At 44.7% G+C, this 16750-nt stretch overlaps 1 protein-coding gene across 1 annotated transcript; it reads right to left on the reverse strand.

Moving 5' to 3' along the window:
- Positions 1-1576: 1576 nt before the first annotated feature.
- Positions 1577-16497, reverse strand: LOC131418199 (signal-regulatory protein beta-1-like). The gene is made up of 5 exons (XM_058562195.1): positions 16349-16497; positions 7705-8058; positions 5701-6021; positions 4781-5115; positions 1577-1627 (listed from the first exon to the last, which is right to left on the reverse strand). Exons 1-5 carry the CDS (start codon positions 16419-16421, stop codon positions 1577-1579), a joined length of 1134 nt encoding a protein of 377 aa, XP_058418178.1. The 5' UTR covers positions 16422-16497.
- Positions 16498-16750: the final 253 nt, after the last annotated feature.

Raw genomic sequence — 16750 nt, forward strand, 5'->3', positions numbered from 1 at the left:
GGGACAGGAGGAGCCATTAGAGGGGCCACACAGGAGCCATTCCCAGGGCCTCTGCTTACCCCATCTGAGGCTACCTGGCCCATCAACATTCTGAAGCTTTTGAACCTGCATCTTGCCCTGCGCTCAGGCTCAAGGGAGAAATCAGGATTCAGAGGTTGCTCATTCTCCTTCACCCCCTTCTCAGGCTGCTAGGGTTGTCCCCCTTGAGGGAAGGGTGGAAAATGTGTCCTCAACGACCTGTAAGTGTGGTGCCTGCTTTAGTTACTTGATCCTCATACCTCTATGGTGCAGGTATCGTTATCCTCATTCTGATGGGGAAACTGAGGCTCAGAGAGTTTAGGGAGGGTCACAAGATTAGTGGGATTCAAACCTAGGGAAATCCATCATTGTTGTCCTGTAGAATGACCCAAAGAACTTGCCTTTTGGACTAAGCCAAGTCTAGTCTCTCAGGGTCATAGGAATGAACGTCCACACAGCATGCGAGTGGAGAGAGGACAGGTTTCACGGTAGGTAAGAGAGTTGTAAGGCTGCCCTCATTTGTACCAGAAGTGAGGCTGGATGACCCCATGTTCTCAGGAGCTGAGGGAGCCCTCCAGGTGGCCTGACCTCATGAGACCTGCTGCCTGGAGAACAGCCTGGTGAGTCTAGGAAATGGGGTCTCATGCTTGGGAGGGGTTCCCGAAACCATGCAGCCCATCTTGATGCCAGTGCTGATGTCAGCTGAAATCTTTCTGTTAGAGCCTGAAAGTTTTATCTTCGGAAGCAATGTTTGGGTTCTTTGCATTTTTACAATGAGCAGTTATTGCTTTTAAAATTAAACAAATAAAAATATTAGAATAATTTTTTGTAAATAAAATTATCCTTAAGGTAGAAGAGGACACCTCACCCTCTTTTGCTCCTGGGTTGCTGGAAGATGACAGTACTCACTGAGCAGCTCTCTGGGACTTTCTGTCAGGTGAGGAAGCTGTGTTGCCCAAGCTTGCACCTCTTTTGGAGGGCAGCTCACATCTGAGGACCAGGTGAACCGAAGTATAGAGGCTCAGCCCTCTCCCCTCCACTGAAAACAGCTCTGAAAGACCACCCTGCTCCACAGCTCTGTGAGAGCGTGCGTCTGTGTTGTGCCTGGATTGTAGGTCACCAGCTCCCTGTCCCAGTCCTGTCCCTTCACTCCCACTGGCATGTTGACCCTGGCAGCACTCCACAATACGCTTCCACATTCTCATGTCCATTTCAGAGTCTGCTTCCCAGCATAACTGACCTATAGGAGTTCGTCTGGGAGGGGTCTGGAAAGCAAACTCTAGATGCAAGTTTGAACTGGATCACTGGGCTGGCTGACCAAGAGGACCCCAGCACTGGGAGGAGGTGGAGCAGGGGAGGCCCTGCTCCCCCTAGTGGTGCAGGTGTTCAAACTTCACCAGTGGTGAACCAAGAGGGAGAGAATACTTTGGCATCAGGCATTTGAAGTTGAGTTGGAAAATACTAATTCTAAGGACTAGAATTGGATGGCTATTGCTGGAGCATCAATCCTTTGGAGAAAGACGATGAAAAGTAAGAGAGACTAATCACAAGTAAAAGGTCAATTGTGAGAGCCAGAGGACTTCCAGGCAGCATTGCCGAGTCTCATCTCCTAGAACCAGGGGCAGAAGAACTGAGGATGGGCCCAGGACACGATTATATTAGCAGAGCTACAGAGGAGCTGAATTCTCAACTTCAGTGGGCCTGTCTGCCAGAATAGGGCCCTGATGGGGACGTATGGGCCCTGAGATGTGGGACAGGGACACAAGGGCCAAAGCACTCAAGAATCTTCAGTGACTTGTGGGCGCCGAGGACAATGGCAGCAGCACACTCCTTGTCTCCAAAAATGGCCTCTCCAACCATAAGAAAACACAAAGAGGGGAAAATAAATTCTACACAAACCTGCATCTTTGTGTGAGGAGAGAAGATGCTAAAACGTCAAAATAACTGTGAGTCTAAAGAGGAAAATCACCAAACTCTATGCACAATCTGTCACCAGGCTGCCATCCCAGCCTCGCCCAGCCACCAAGAAAAGTGATGAAAAGTGACGAGGGAAGCTATCAGAGGAGCCTGAGAGTTATCTGGAAATCTCACCACCAATAGTAAATCCACACTAAATTGAAAATGTTGGAAAAGTGTCCTGCAGAGCAGAGCACGGATCATAGGAAGGAGTTTCAAAGTAAGCCTGGTTGAAAAGGGTTGGCACAGACTCCTCAGAATCTGTGAACATGTTACTTACATGGCAAAAGGCACTTGCCTTGGTGATGAAGTTAAGGATCTCGACATGGGGACATTATTTTGGGTTACCTGTGTGGAGCCTGTGTAATCACAAAGGTCCTTATAAGTGAAAGAGGGAGGCAGGAGAGTCAAAGAAGGAGATGTGATGACAGAGTCAGAGGTCAGAGTGAGGTGGGGCCCTTAGCCAAGGAATGTAGCTAGCCTCTAGGAGCTGGGAAAGGCAAGGACTCGGATTCTCCCCTAGAGGTTCCAGAAGGAGTGAAGCCCTGCCACCCACTGTGGACCTCTGACCTCTAGAGCTGTAAGATCATAAATTTGTGTTATTTAAAGCCACTAAAAGTGTGGTAATTTTTTACAATGGCAATAGGAACCTAGGCAGCTGGGACATTTAAAAGGACAGATATGACTAAAGGGAAGGCTCAATTAAAGTGCGTAACTTCTGGGGCGAAAAGACAAAAAAGAAGGAGGAAGCACTGTTTGGTCATATCGTGGTGAAGAGAAAAAGGAAATTGGGGGGAGGGAAATTTAAGGTCCAGAAAGACAAAGAGAATCAAAAAACTCAGAGGCCTCAGAACCTTTCTCCCACTGTCAAAAGCAACCTCTGTTAACATACCTGGATTATGCTGTACTGAGAGAAGAAAGGACCATTAAGCTAGAAATATTGTAAAACATCCCAATACCATAAAAATGAACACAAAATGTGCATCCTCACACCAGACCCATTGCACCCAGGGCTACAGTGGCCGGAGCCCTCAGATGCCTGGGTCAGGCTGGACATCCCACTGAAGCAGGGTCTCAAAGGCACCTTGCAGTTTGCTCCAGCCCGCCAACATGGACAACACAAAAACCATTTCCAGCCTCAGGACACTAGTGAGCGCGCTCAGTCAGGCACACTGAGAGCACCTAGAAGTAACAGCCCTGGTCTGAGCCCTGTGGGAGATGGAGACTAAGGAGCAAACCCAGGCTGGTCCAGACAGGCTGGCATAGACCCATCTCTCCCTGCTCTCTCTGTTCAGTACAGTCTGATGTCTAGAAACAACACAAGGTACAAGCACAGGAAGACTCTGACAGGAGGATGAGGAAGCAGACTGGCCTGGTCCCTGAGCACTGGAGGGAGAACACAGCGGCCAGGGGTCTAGATCCCACTCTCCCAATTGCCCAGCACAGGAGGAGACCAGGATGGCATTAGACAAAGGAGAAGTGTAACATCAGTCATCTAATTTCCTGCCTCAAGAAATGAGAAAAGGAGGAGCAAAATAAACCCACAGCAGAAGGAAGGAAATAGTAAAGAAAAGAGCAGAAAACTCAATGAAATTGAAAACAGAGAAACAATAGAGAAAATCCCTAAAACAAAAAGCAGTTTCTTTGAAAAGATCAATAACATTGAAAAATTTCTAGCAAGACTGATAAAGAAAAAAGGTGAAATGACACATTTCCAATATCAGGAATGAAAGAGGGGACATCACTACAGACTCTGCAGATTTCAGAAGGGTAATAAGGGGAGATTGTGAAAAACCCTACAGGCAGATAGGACAACTTAGAGAAAAGGGACCAAATTCCTCAAAAAGCACAACCTACCACAATTCCCTCAATATGAAATGAATAATTTGAATAGCCCTAAACTATTAAGGAAAATGAATTCATAATTTGAAAATTCATGAAAAAGAATTCTCGAGACACTGATGGTTTCACGGGAATATTCTACCAAGTATTTATGGATGAATTAAAACAAATTTTGGTGCAAATAAACAGCTGTACAAGAAATTTGGTAAAAAGTGAATATATACTCCATTTTAGATGACATTAGGGAATTATTGTTACTTTTTATTAATTGCATAATAGTATTGGTTTTGTAGAAAAAACAATGTCCTTAATCCTATGACCACACAATAGTGGACTCTATTTGCACCTGGATAAAGTACATAACTAAGTTATTAGTGGACACAATTATGCAACTTCTGTATGTCTCTTGTTTTAGGGAAATTGTTTTCCTTTTCTTTCTTTCTTTTCTTTTCTTTTTTTTTTGTGAGGAATATCAGCCCTGAGCTAACATCCATGCCAATCCTCCTCTTTTTGCTGAGGAAGACCGGCCCTGAGCTAACATCTATTGCCAATCCTCCTCCCTTTTCCCCTTTTTCTCCCCAAAGCCCCAGTAGGTAGTTGTATGTCATAGTTGCACATCCTTCTGGTTGCTGTATGTGGGACATTGCCTCAGCATGGCTGGACAAGCGGTGCGTCGGTGCGCGCCTGGGATCTGAACCCGGGCCGCCAGTAGCGGAGCATGTGCGCTTAACCGCTAAGCACTGGGCCAGCCCCTGTCTTCCCTTTCCTATCTCTTCTCTTCCAGCAGGCAGAGACGTGGACACTTGGTGTCTTGGGTGTGGGATTTGGGAGAGGGGAGTTCACTTCCATGATCTGCTTTATATTTATAGACTTTGAGATTATTCTACAGTAAACATGAATTACTACTTTTAACATTTACAAAAAGATAAAATTTAAAAGGAGCCAGGTCAGTTGAAGTGGAGGCCTCACCAGGGGTTCCACCTGTGTCCTGCTCCTTCTGGTGGGAAGAGGCCTCCAGGGTATGGTGTTTGGTGATCGCCGGCTGCCCGTCATGCTCCACCTGGCAGTTGAGCACCACATCCTCCCTGTGGGCAGATGAGATCACCAGGAGCCAGCTTGTCCAGTTAAAGGTCCCATCCTTGTTCTCTATGAGTGGTGAGGCCATTTCTGTTTGGGACACGTCTCCATTCTCCAACCAGGTCAGCTTTAGGTGCCGGGGGTAGAACTTGTTTGCCTGGCAGGTGACGTTCACCAGGTTCCCTGCCGTGGGGTGTTGGGAAACCTCCAAGGTGGGAGGAACTGAAACAGCACAGGGCAGAAGCTCTGACCTTATGGAACAGACAGATCACAGAGGAGGGCTCCCTAACTTAGCTCCCACCACCACAGAGGGGCTCACCAGGACAGTGCTAGGCATGCAGCAGGCGCTCAAACCCTGAGAGTACTCTCTGCATATGAATGAGATCACAAAGCACAGTGCCAGGCACACAGTAGGTGCTCAGGGACTGGTAGCTCCTATTAGGGTCATAATGAGTGAAATCAAGAATCACAGCCACTGGCATACAGTGGGAGCAAAATAACTGTAGCAAAATAAATGAAATCACCAAGCAGGTAGGGGTTGGGCTTAGAGTATGCTCAGCAACTGGAGCTGCTATTGGTAAAGTGGACGACACGACCTAGCACAGAGCTTGGCACATGGCAGGTGTTCACCTGGCAGCTGCCATTACAACAGGTGAATGACCAGCACATCCAGGTGCCTGGTGATTGGGAAGGACGGTCAGGAACTAGATTCCAGGAAATCCAGGCCTGGAGCAAACAGCGGGGGGAGGAGCGGGCTTGGGAGCTTGGGGGCAGGTGTGGGCTTGGGCTGGGGTAAGGGGCATCTACCTCGGAGGGTCTCAGACAAGTTGGCCGTCCCACGAAGAGGAGGGCCCCCCTGCAGGGTGACGTGGGCCACCTCGCAGATGACCTGGGAGCGAACATCCCCCGGGGCCAGCACCACCTTGGTTGTGCTGGAGACGCTGTAGGAAACGCCATCTCCCTCTGGGTCCACGTTGGTCTGGGAGGCTGGGAGCTCATTCCCATTTTTGAACCACTTCAGGGTGATGTGTCTGGGGGAGAAGCCGTGGGACTCGCAGGTGAAGCTCACTGTCTGCTCAGGTGGGACCCTCGCCGTGGGGCCTGATACCACGGGGGGAGTGGGTTTGGCTACAAAAGGATCATTTATAAAAAACAAACATGATCATGATTATTATCACTTACTATAAGCAAGTGACGCTGTTAAGAACCTTCAATATATTATTTTTTAATCCTTCTAATAGTGCTGGGAGGGAGGGTCATCATCCTCGTCTTACAGAGGAGGACACACGTGTTCCCAGAGGTGAACTCTGAGGAAGGGGCAGGGTTGTGGGGATACTCAATTTTTACCCTGTCTAGGAGGGAAATTTGTCAATATCCAACAAATTAAAATACACACACCCACTGACATAGCAATGCCACTTCCTGTGGGCGTCTCCCACTTGAGTAGTGTGGTGCAGCGCTGGTCTAATATCCCAAGGTTAGGAACAACTTTGTATCCATCAATGGAAGACTAGAATGAAGGATGCTGTCTCCATATGATGGATGTTATGCAGCTGTGGAAACAACGCACAGCTCTTGGTGCTGATATGGAACGCTTGAATGGGGATGATGCGGTTGAAGGTGTGGAGAGGTTCCCAATCTCCTCGGGCGTCGGGGTCTGAATGCAAGGGGCTTCTGAACCTTTGGGAAACTGGTGAAAAGGAGAAATGCTAGCTCTCTGTTCAATGATTTGATGTAACAAGCTTTTATCCAGCACAAATGATGGGCCAGGCTCTTCCAGGGAAAGAGTGTCCAATGTTGAGGCAGGACGGAGCCTGCCTGGAATCAGATCTGGGTTCTGGAATGATCCCCTCACTCACTGGCTGTGTAACCGTGGGCACGTAGCCCAGCTCCCCATCTGTACATGGGCATGGGGCTGGATGGGCCTAACGGTCCATTGTGCACTGACTTTTCAGGATTCAGGATCCTGGTCCTCTGGCAGAAAATCCTAAATGAGCATCTTTGCTGCCTCAACGGGGAAGCCCTAAATCACCTACATGAGGAACCTCTTCCCTGGGTGAGGGACATTCTGAGATGGCCCAGCTCTGCCTGGAGCCTTCAGGGACTGTGTGAGTTGGTCCCTGAATCACACGAGGGTTTTCTGGACAGACACACAGAGAACACCCAATCTCTGTGTGTCTCCTCCAGCCAGGCTGTCAGAGTAAACATAGAGTCTGGACCTCTTAGGGATTCCTCTCAGTGTGATGTTTCTGAGGATGAAATGAAGAAACACACGTTCTCCCTCCCTGCCCTGCATGGATTTCCCCTCACAGGAAGGGAAGAGGACGTGAGCTTCCTGGGAGAAGAGCCTTTGCCTGCTGCGTCCACTGCTGCTTCCACAGCACAGAGCAGAGCCTGGCACACAGTAGGTGCTCAGTAAGTGCTGAGTAAAGGAAGACTCGGCCACATTGAGGGGCACTCTCTGGGGGCAGAGGTGATGTCTGGCCCTGTGACTGGGCGAGTCACTCAGACTTTCAGTTCCCTCATCCCTGGAACAAAGGGCTGGACGGGATGGAAAAGGCAAGGGCTGTGGAGCCAGACAGATGGGCATTCCAGAATTTTCCCCCCATTTACCAGCAGTGGGGCCTTGACCAGCTAGCACAACCTCTCCAGGCCTCAACTTCCCTGGTCTGTGGAAGGGGGTGACAGCAGATCATGAACATAAGCACCCACTGCCACACCTGATTCTCGCTGTTGCTGAAAGAATGGAGGGCGATATTATTGACTTGCTGTCACATACCAGGGGACGAAGGAGGCCCACGCTGTACTCACCGCTCACGGTGAGCCGGGTGCCTGGTCCAGACTTAAACTCCACTGCATCAGGGCTCCCTTTCTGGAACTTCACACAGTAGTAGATACCAGTGTCTGCTGGGGTGATGTTACTGATGTGGATGGAAAAGTCCGTGGTGTTTCTCTTTGTGGTGTCTGCAACATTTGTTACTCGGGGGAAGTGGCCTCCTTTGAAATTGTAGATTAACTCCCAGCCTGGCCCTGTCCCCCTGAACCACTGGACGTGCCCCACAGGGAGCAGGGTGGTCAGGGTGCATCGCAGAGTGGCCGTCTCTCCAGCTGCAGCTGACGCTGACTTCTCAGGCTGAATCACCTGCAGCTCCTCACCTGCTGCTCCTGGAGGAAAAGAAATCCATCATTTATTCATCTCTGTGTGATCTTGTAGGTTTTCTGAAGTGTTTATAAACAACAGCTTTCACTGACCCAGTGCACAGCACGAGCGGGCCTTGAGCTCAGCACATTGCATATGTCATCACAGGTAACCCTCACAAGAAGCCTGCAATGTGAGACCCTAGTACAAACGGGGAACTGAGGCACAGAGAGGTTAAGAGATGTGGCAGAGAGTGGGTTTGAGTGCCTGTGCCCTCTCTGGGGCTTTCATGCTTTGCCAAATATTTCTGGCTGTCCACTTTCTGGCCTCAGGGCGTGTTGCATTTATGGACCTTTGCATTGGGTAGGACCATGAGACGTTTTTAGACCATGAGTTGTGAGCAACAGTAACAAAGGAATTTCGTGGGATATGCATTTAACTATGATAACCTCTATGCAGCAACTTCCCTCTTATGCAGAGATCCACATGCTCAGGATGGGTCTGCTCCATCAACCTGGATACTTGAGTGACACTGATGGGCAGAGCTCCCAACACAGAATGAATATATAGTTTAATTAAGAAGTAAAACGTTCTTTCAAGTACCTGGGATTTTTTTATCCATACCATAATAATGTGTCATTAGTGTCCTAATCCTGCTGTAACCAATTACCAAAAACTTAGTGACTTAAAACAATAGAAATTTTTATCTTATAGTTCTGTGTTGCTGGGATAAAACAAGGTGTCAGCCAAGCCGCATTTCTTCTGGAGGCTCTCTTCCTTGCCTTCTAAGTCCCAGTGGCTGCCCACATTCCTTTTCTCATGGTTCCAGTCTTTCTATCACTCCAACCTCGTGCTTCCATTATCACTTGTACTTCTCTACCTTTGACTTTCCTGCCTCCTTCTTCTGAGGACCCTTATGATATCACTGGGCTCACCTTGATAATCTAGGATAATCTCCCCATATCAACAGTTTTAACTTAATCACTTCTGCAAAATCTAAAAAAATTGCCATGAAAGGTAAAATATTCACACATGCTGAGTATTAGGAAAAGGATCACTTTGGAGGACCATTGTTCTGCCTACCACACAGATCTCTTCTGACTTTCAGAAACCAGTTTCCATAACAAAAATCTGTGTATGTGGCATTGATACACAGGTTGAATAAGGCAACTTATTGGAATCTGGATGAAGGACTATTCAAGCAGTCCACTAGTGAAACAGTCTGAAAAATAAAACTAGAAATCAATAAGAGAAGGAGAAATGGAATATCCACAAATACAAAGAAATCAAGCAACACCTCCTTAAAAAATCAATAGTCAAGGAAGAAATCACAAGAGAAATTAGAGAATACCTCGAGACAAATGAAAACAAAAATACAACATACCAAAATATCATAAATTAATAACTATATACCTTAAGACATTAGACAAAGAAGAGAAAAATAAACTCAAAGATAGCAAAAGGAAGAATATAATAAAGATTAGTGCAGAGATAACTAAAATGTAAATAGAAAAACAACAGAAAATCAACAAAACCAAGAGAGGTTCTTCACAAAGATCCACACAATTGACAAATCTTTGGCTAGATTGATGAAGAAAAACAGAGAGAAGACCCAAATAACTAAAATCAGAAATTAAAGAACACTACAAAATTTTACAGAGATAAAAGAGATGATAAAACACTATTATGAACAAGTGTACACCAGTAAATTGGATAACCTAGATGAAGTGGACAAATTCCTACAAATACACAACTTGCCAAGACTGCATTGTGAAGAAATAGAAAATATGAATAGACCTATAACTAGGAAGGAGATTAATCAATAATCAAAAATCTCCCAACAAAGAAAAGCCCAGGAGCACCAGACTTCACTGGTGAATTCTACCAAACATATAAGGAAGAACTAACAGTAATACTCTGTAAATTCTTCCAAAAAGTTGAAGACAAAGGAAGTCTTACTATCTTATCCAGAGCCATCCTGAGACTCATTTGAAGGCCAGCATTATCCTAATACCAAAGCCAGACAAATGCACTACAAGAAAACACAGACCAATATCTCTTACAAAAACTGATGCAACAATCCTCAACAAAATACTAGCACCCCAAATTCAACAGCATATTAAAAAAATTTCACACCACGACCAAGTAGGATTTATTCCTGGGATGCAAGAATGGTTCAACATATGAAATTCAAACCATGTAATCTATCACATTAACAGAATGAAAAACAAAAGCCACATGATCATCTTATTTGATGTAGAAAAGCGTTTGACAAAAGCCAAATTTTTTCATGACAAAAACACTCAATAAACAAGGAGTAGATGGAAACTTCTACAAAATCATAAAGTCATATATGAAAAACCCACAGCTAACATCGTACTCAGAAATGGAGAAAGTCTGAAAGTTTTTCCCCTGAAAATCAGGAACAAGAAAAAGATGCTCACTTTTAGCACTTCTATTCAACACAATACTGGAAGTTCTAGCAAAAGCAATTAGGCAAGAGAAATAAATAAAAGGCATTCAAAAGAGAAAGGAAAAAGTAAAACGACTTCTGTTTGCACATGGCATGATTTTATATGCAGCAACACCAAAGATCACACACACACACACACACACACACACACAGACCTGTTAGAGCTAATAAATAAATTAAGCAAATTTGCAGGATACAAAATCAACAGGTAAAAATCAGTTGCATTTCTATACACTAGTGATGAACAATCCAGAAAGGGAATCAAGCAAACAATTACATTTACAATAGCATCAAAAGATATAAAATACTTAGGAGTAAATTGAACCATGGAGAGGAAACACTTGTACACTGTAAAGTAGAAAACATTGCTGAAAGAAATTAAAGAAGACATAAATAAATGGAAAAACATCCCATGTTCATGGGTTGGAAGACTTCATATTGTTAAGATAAATACTGAATACTACCTAAAGCAATGTACAGATTCAATACAATCTGTGTTTGGATTGGTGGTTACCAGAGGGGAGGATTGGAGGGAGGGGGGCGAGAGGGATGATTAGGCACATGTGTGTGGTGATGGACTGTAATTAGTATTTGGGTGGTGAACATGATGTAATCAGTGCAGAAACAGAAGTATAATGATGTATGCCTGAAATTTATAAAATGTTAAAAACCAATGTTACTTCAATTAAAAAAAAAATACAATCTCTGTCAAAATCTCAAGGGCAAGGGACCATCCTGGTGGCCCAGCGGGTGAATGCGCGCGATCCACTTCAGTGGCCCGGGGTTCACAGATTCGGATGCTGGGCGCACACCGATGCACCGCTTGTCAAGCCATGCTGTGGCAGCGTCCCATATAAAGTAGAGGAAGATGGGCATGGATGTTAGCCCAGGGCCATCTTCCTCAGAAAAAAGAGGAGGATTGGCACCGGATGTTAGCTCAGGGCTACTTTTCCTCACCAAAAAAAAAAAAAAAAAAAAAAATCTCAATGGCAGAAACATTTTTTGAGGAGATAGAAGAAAGCATATGAAATCCCAAGGGACCCCAAATAACCATTCTGAAAATGAGGAACACAGTTAGAGGACTCACACTTCCTGATTTAAGAAGTTAGTACAAATCTATAATAATTAAAGTAGTTTGGTACTGACATTACAGATATATAAACCATGGAATAGAATCGAGAGCCTAGAAATAAACCCTCACATTTATGGTCGAGTGACTTTTCAACAAGGGTGCCAAGGCCATTCAACGGGGAAAAGACAGTCTTTTCTACAAATGATACTGGGAAAACTGGATATCCACACACATAAGAATGATGTTGGACTTTTACTTTATACCATACACACAAATGAACTCAAAATAGATACAGGCCTATATGTAAGAGCTAAAACTATAAAATTCTAAGAAAAAAACCACAGGTAAAAGTCTTCATGACATTGAATTTGGCAATGATTTTTTGGATATGACACCAAAAGTCCAGGCAACAAAAGAAAAACTATGTAAATTGGACTTCATCAAAATCAAAAACTTTTGGACATCAGAGGGTAATACCAAGAGAATCAAAAGACAACTCACAGAAGGGGAGAAAGTATTTGCAAAGCATATATCACAGAAGGGATTGATATGCACAATATATGAAGAACTCCTACAATTCAACAACAAATTAACAGAAAACCCAACTAAACATGGACAGAGGACTTGAAAGATACTTCCGCAAAGAAGATATACAAATGGTCAGTAAACACAAGAAAAGATGCCCAACAACACTAGTCATTAGAAAAATGCAAATCAAAACCACTATGAGAAAATCCTCCACATTGCTTAGGATGCCTATCATCAAAAACAAAATAAAAAACAGAAAATAAGTGTTGGCAAAAATGTGGAGAAATTGAAACTCTTGTGCATTGCTGGTAGGAATATAAAATGGTGCAGCCACTGTGGAAAACAGTGGTGGCTTCTTAAAAAGTTAAACATAAAATTTACCATATGATCACAACAATTCCACTCTTAGGTATATACTCCAAAATATTAAAAGCTGGGACTCAGACGCACGTACATCAATGTCCATAGCAGCATTATTCACAATAGCCAAAAGGTAGTAGAAACAACCCAAATTTCCACCAAGAGATGAATGGATAAACAAAATGTGGTGTACAAATATTATGGAATGTTATTCAGCCCTAAAAAGCAATGACATTTTGATACATCCTCTAACATGGATGAAACTTGAAAATACTATGCTAAGTGAAATAAACCAGATGCAAAAGGACAAATATATGATCCCACTTATATGAAGCACCTAGAATAGGCAAATTCATAGTAACAAAAGGTTAACAGAGGTTAGCCACTGGCGGGAAGGAGGAAAGGGGACTTACTGTTTAACGAGAACAGAGTTTCTGCTTAGGATGTAGAAGAAGTTCTGGAAATGTATGGTGGTGAGTGTTTCACAACATTGTGAATGTACTTAATGCCGTTGAATTGTATCCTTAAAAATGGGTAAAATGGTAAATTTTAGGTTACTTGTATTTTGCCACAATCAAAAATATGTACTAACACAAGGTGATCGCCCCATGAAGAGCTTCTGAATTGGACTAAATGGCTCAAGGAAAAAGACAAAATGTGTGGTCCCAAAGGCTGATAGATTTGAGAAACCTGCTCTTGAATGGAGAGAGAGAGCCATGGGAGCAAGCATGGAAACAGCAGGCTTCAAACTTGTGTTTCAAAAAGAATTGTGGGTGGTTGACTGTGTTTGGACAAAGAGTTACAAGTTGAAGGGACACGAGGCACCTTTGGGCCAATCACTGAACTGCAGCTGCAAGACTTCCCAGTTCCATTTCACTGCCTCAGGGACTAGCCAGTTTCTGGACACAGAGAGAAATAGAAAAGCGTTCCTTCTTATCTTAAGTCTCCTAAAAAACAGGCCTGGATTCTGGTGGCAGGGATATAAATCAGAGGAGCAGGCTGTTGTGGCGCCACAGATAAATCCTGTGTTCTTTTCTATTTCTTGTCTACTCCTCAGGGAGAAAAATGTGCTTTACCTTTGCAGAGTGTGAGCTGGTGACCCCCACCCACATAGCACTGTTTGTAACCAAACCTGCCTCCTAAGGAAGCACATGCTACTCCAGGGCAGGTCCCTTGGTGCGCCCAGAACATCAGGTGGTTTGGGTTTTTAAGTCTGGAGAAGAAGATTGGAACTGCTAAGACAAAAATGGGGAGAAATATGGATGAATATTGGAGGGAGAAATGGAAGGAATAGAGGAGGGAGGAGAGAAGAGGAGCAGAGGGTCGAGACCCATCTGCATCTGTGCATCTGTAATTCCCATATTTACTTCTCTGGCCCAGATCTTTCCTCTGAACTCTGGACTTGTATGTCAACTGCCCAGTGGACGTGTTCCTTGGATGGAAATAAACATCTACAGTTAACATGACCCAAAGCGAACTCCTGAATGTCCCGCACAGCCCTCTGTGTCTCAGCTGAGACACCATTCCTCTTCCAGATGCTCAGGCCCCAAACCCTAGGAGTCTGTCCCTCTCACCCCAATCTTATGCATCAGGAAATCCTGTTGGCTCCACTCCAGCATGCATCCAAAATCTGGCCTCTTTCCCCTATCTCTACCAGCTACTGTCCTGGCGCGAGCCACTTCTTGTTTGCATGAAGGCAGTGACCTCTTACAGGCTATAGTTGCTTCTATTTATGTCCTGTTTAGTCTACTCTCAACCAAATGCTAGAATAATTTAAAACTCATGTCAGATCATGTTACTTCTCTCTTCAAAACCTTGCAATGGCAGCCATGTCACTCAGAGCAAAAGCCAAAATCCTTGAACACAGCAGGAAGATCCTATTCTCAGGGCCTTTGTACATGCTGTTCCCTGTCAGAAGGGCTCTTCCCCCAGATTACCTGGGGGCTTTCCACTTTCTTTTTCTGTTTGCTCAAATTTCCCTTCTCAGTGAAGCCCATCCAGACTACCCTGTTTAAAATATATCCCACCGACAGAGTCTCCCAATTCTCTTATCCACCTATACTTTAATTCCTTCCTTTCACTTATTGCTTTCTAATACAACACGTTCTTTACTCATTTATTGTGTCTATTGTTTACTGTCATTTCGCCATTAGGTTATAAGCTTCATGAGGACAACTACTTTGTCTCTTTTATTCACCAATGTACCCCAAGTTCCTATATAAGCTCCTGGCACATAGTAGGTGTCCAATAAATATTTGTATGATGAGTAAACTGCCCAGTGTGACACCTCCCAGGGACCCTGAAGTGTGTTTTAAGTGGGTAATCCCTACGGAAATTTTTCAGAAACTGAGTTTCCCATGTAGAGGACTTGGTGAAAAACAAAAGCAAATTGCATATATGCAGGAAGCAGAAAAGCCCAGGAGAAGAAAACCACAAACTCTGTTCCCCACACCTCACCATTCCCCACACCCAGTGGCAGAAGCTGCAGAAATCTCATGGGATGGAAGTCAGGTAATGGTTAACTCCGTGAGCTCTAGAATTTGTTCTGAGTTCAAATCATAGCTCTACCATTGACCACTGAGTGACCCTGAACCTCTCCATGCTCCCATTTTCTTATCTGTAAGGTAGAGGTGACAAGATTATCTACCTTGGATATAATGATCTCTTGATAAAACAGCCGTAGGCATTTCCAACCGTGTGTGGACATGGTGAGTCTTCAAGACATTGAAGTTATTACTCATTAGATTTCCTGAGGCAGGGAGGCTTCAGCTGACGTTAGATGACAGAGATACAGATATGGGTATGGATACAGATACAGATATGGATATAATTACAGATACAGATCATATGGGCAGGAGTCTCTGTATCTTCATCCCCTTCTCTCCTCCTCACCTCTGTCCAGCGTGGAAGTGGAACTCCAAGATAGCAACACACAAAACAGAGGAGTTTGCTTCTCTTAAGAGTTTGAGGAGGGTAAGGGGTAAATTTAGAGAAGTAGAAAGGAGGGATGTTGGCTGAGAGACAGGGAAAATTAAACATCTGTTCAATGTGCATTTCATGTAGACTGAAAATGATTTGAAGAAAACAATAAGCAAAGTATTTTCAAAAGTCCTGTGTGTGTGTGTGCCTGTGTTATGTGTGTGTGTGTACACTTCCTCACACCAACTGATACCCATGAACACACACATAAATACATGCATTCACAAATAGATATAAAAGTGTGGCATAGCATGTATACAAAATTGTTCTGAAGATTTGATGAAATTATAATACATATTAAGAGCTGAGTAAAAATAATTGGCACAAGGAACCACCCAACACATCATTAACAAAATTTGTGAGTACACACAGCGGAAGTGGAACTCTGGTGATCTCTCAGTGGCGTGATGGTGATGAGTATCCTTCTGTTTGCTTCTCTGTACTTTCTGATTTTTCTGCAATCGGCCTCCACTGAGAAGCTGAGCAGCAAAGCATGGTAAAGGAATGAACTCTGGAGCTGGTGGTCCTGGACTTGAATCCCAGCTGCTCCACTGAATTAGGTAGGTGACAATGGGTAAGTTACTCTCTCTGCCTCAGTTTCCACATCTGTAAATTGGGGATAATGGTCCTAGCTATCACACAGGTTGCTGTGAGGATTAGACGAGTTAATATACATGAAGTCATGTTTGTTGCTGTTTGAGGCACCATCTGTTTCATCGCCTGTGGTGATCATCTGCAGGTGTAGGACCCACAGAGAAAACGCTCAGATCCCTGATTTCATGCTCTCAGATAATGCCTCGTCCTGGGCCATCTCTGGTAGCTCTGGGTGGTGCACCGGTGTTTACCTGGAGGCCCTAAATGTCCCCAGACAGAAGGAGGGGCTTCTACCCCAGGGAGTGCTCACCTGTGAGTCCCAGCAGTAGAGTCAGCAGCAGGCAAGGAGGAGGGGGGCGGGGCCGGGAGGCAGGGATGGGCATCCTGGAGGCCTGAGGAGCCTGCTCTGTTCCAGCATGTGCTGGGGAGAACCCTGACTTCTGTGCTCTGTGGAGAGGAGAGAAGGCCCGCCTCCCGTGATATAAGAGGAAGCGCCTATGATGGGGTGACATGGCTGTGACAGCAACCTGCTTCCAGATTCTAGACAGTTCCTGCTTCTAGATTGTGAAATAGGAATCAGGAAGAGAAGGCAGCTACAGTTGAGGAGTTACTCATGTTTTCAGAGAGACATGGACAGGCCTAGTAGAAATATTGCTTCCTCCTGTCAACAAAAGGAATCATTTCCTGACTTCTTTCAGGAGGGGAAGTGGTT

The sequence above is a fragment of the Diceros bicornis genome, chromosome 19 (genome assembly GCF_020826845.1).
Source record: "Diceros bicornis minor isolate mBicDic1 chromosome 19, mDicBic1.mat.cur, whole genome shotgun sequence".
Lineage (NCBI taxonomy): Eukaryota > Metazoa > Chordata > Mammalia > Perissodactyla > Rhinocerotidae > Diceros > Diceros bicornis.

Excerpts from the sequence above, each read along its gene's own strand:
- LOC131418199 (XM_058562195.1), bottom strand. The coding sequence starts at position 16,421 with ATGCCCATCCCTGCCTCCCGGCCCCGCCCCCCTCCTCCTTGCCTGCTG. Across the intron at positions 6,022-7,704 it reads CACCCGGCTCACCGTGAGCG|CCAAACCCACTCCCCCCGTG; the intron begins GTGAGTACAGCG and ends ATCCTTTTGTAG. Across the intron at positions 1,628-4,780 it reads CAGGTGGAACCCCTGGTGAG|GAGATGAGACTCGGCAATGC; the intron begins GCCTCCACTTCA and ends CCCTGGTTCTAG.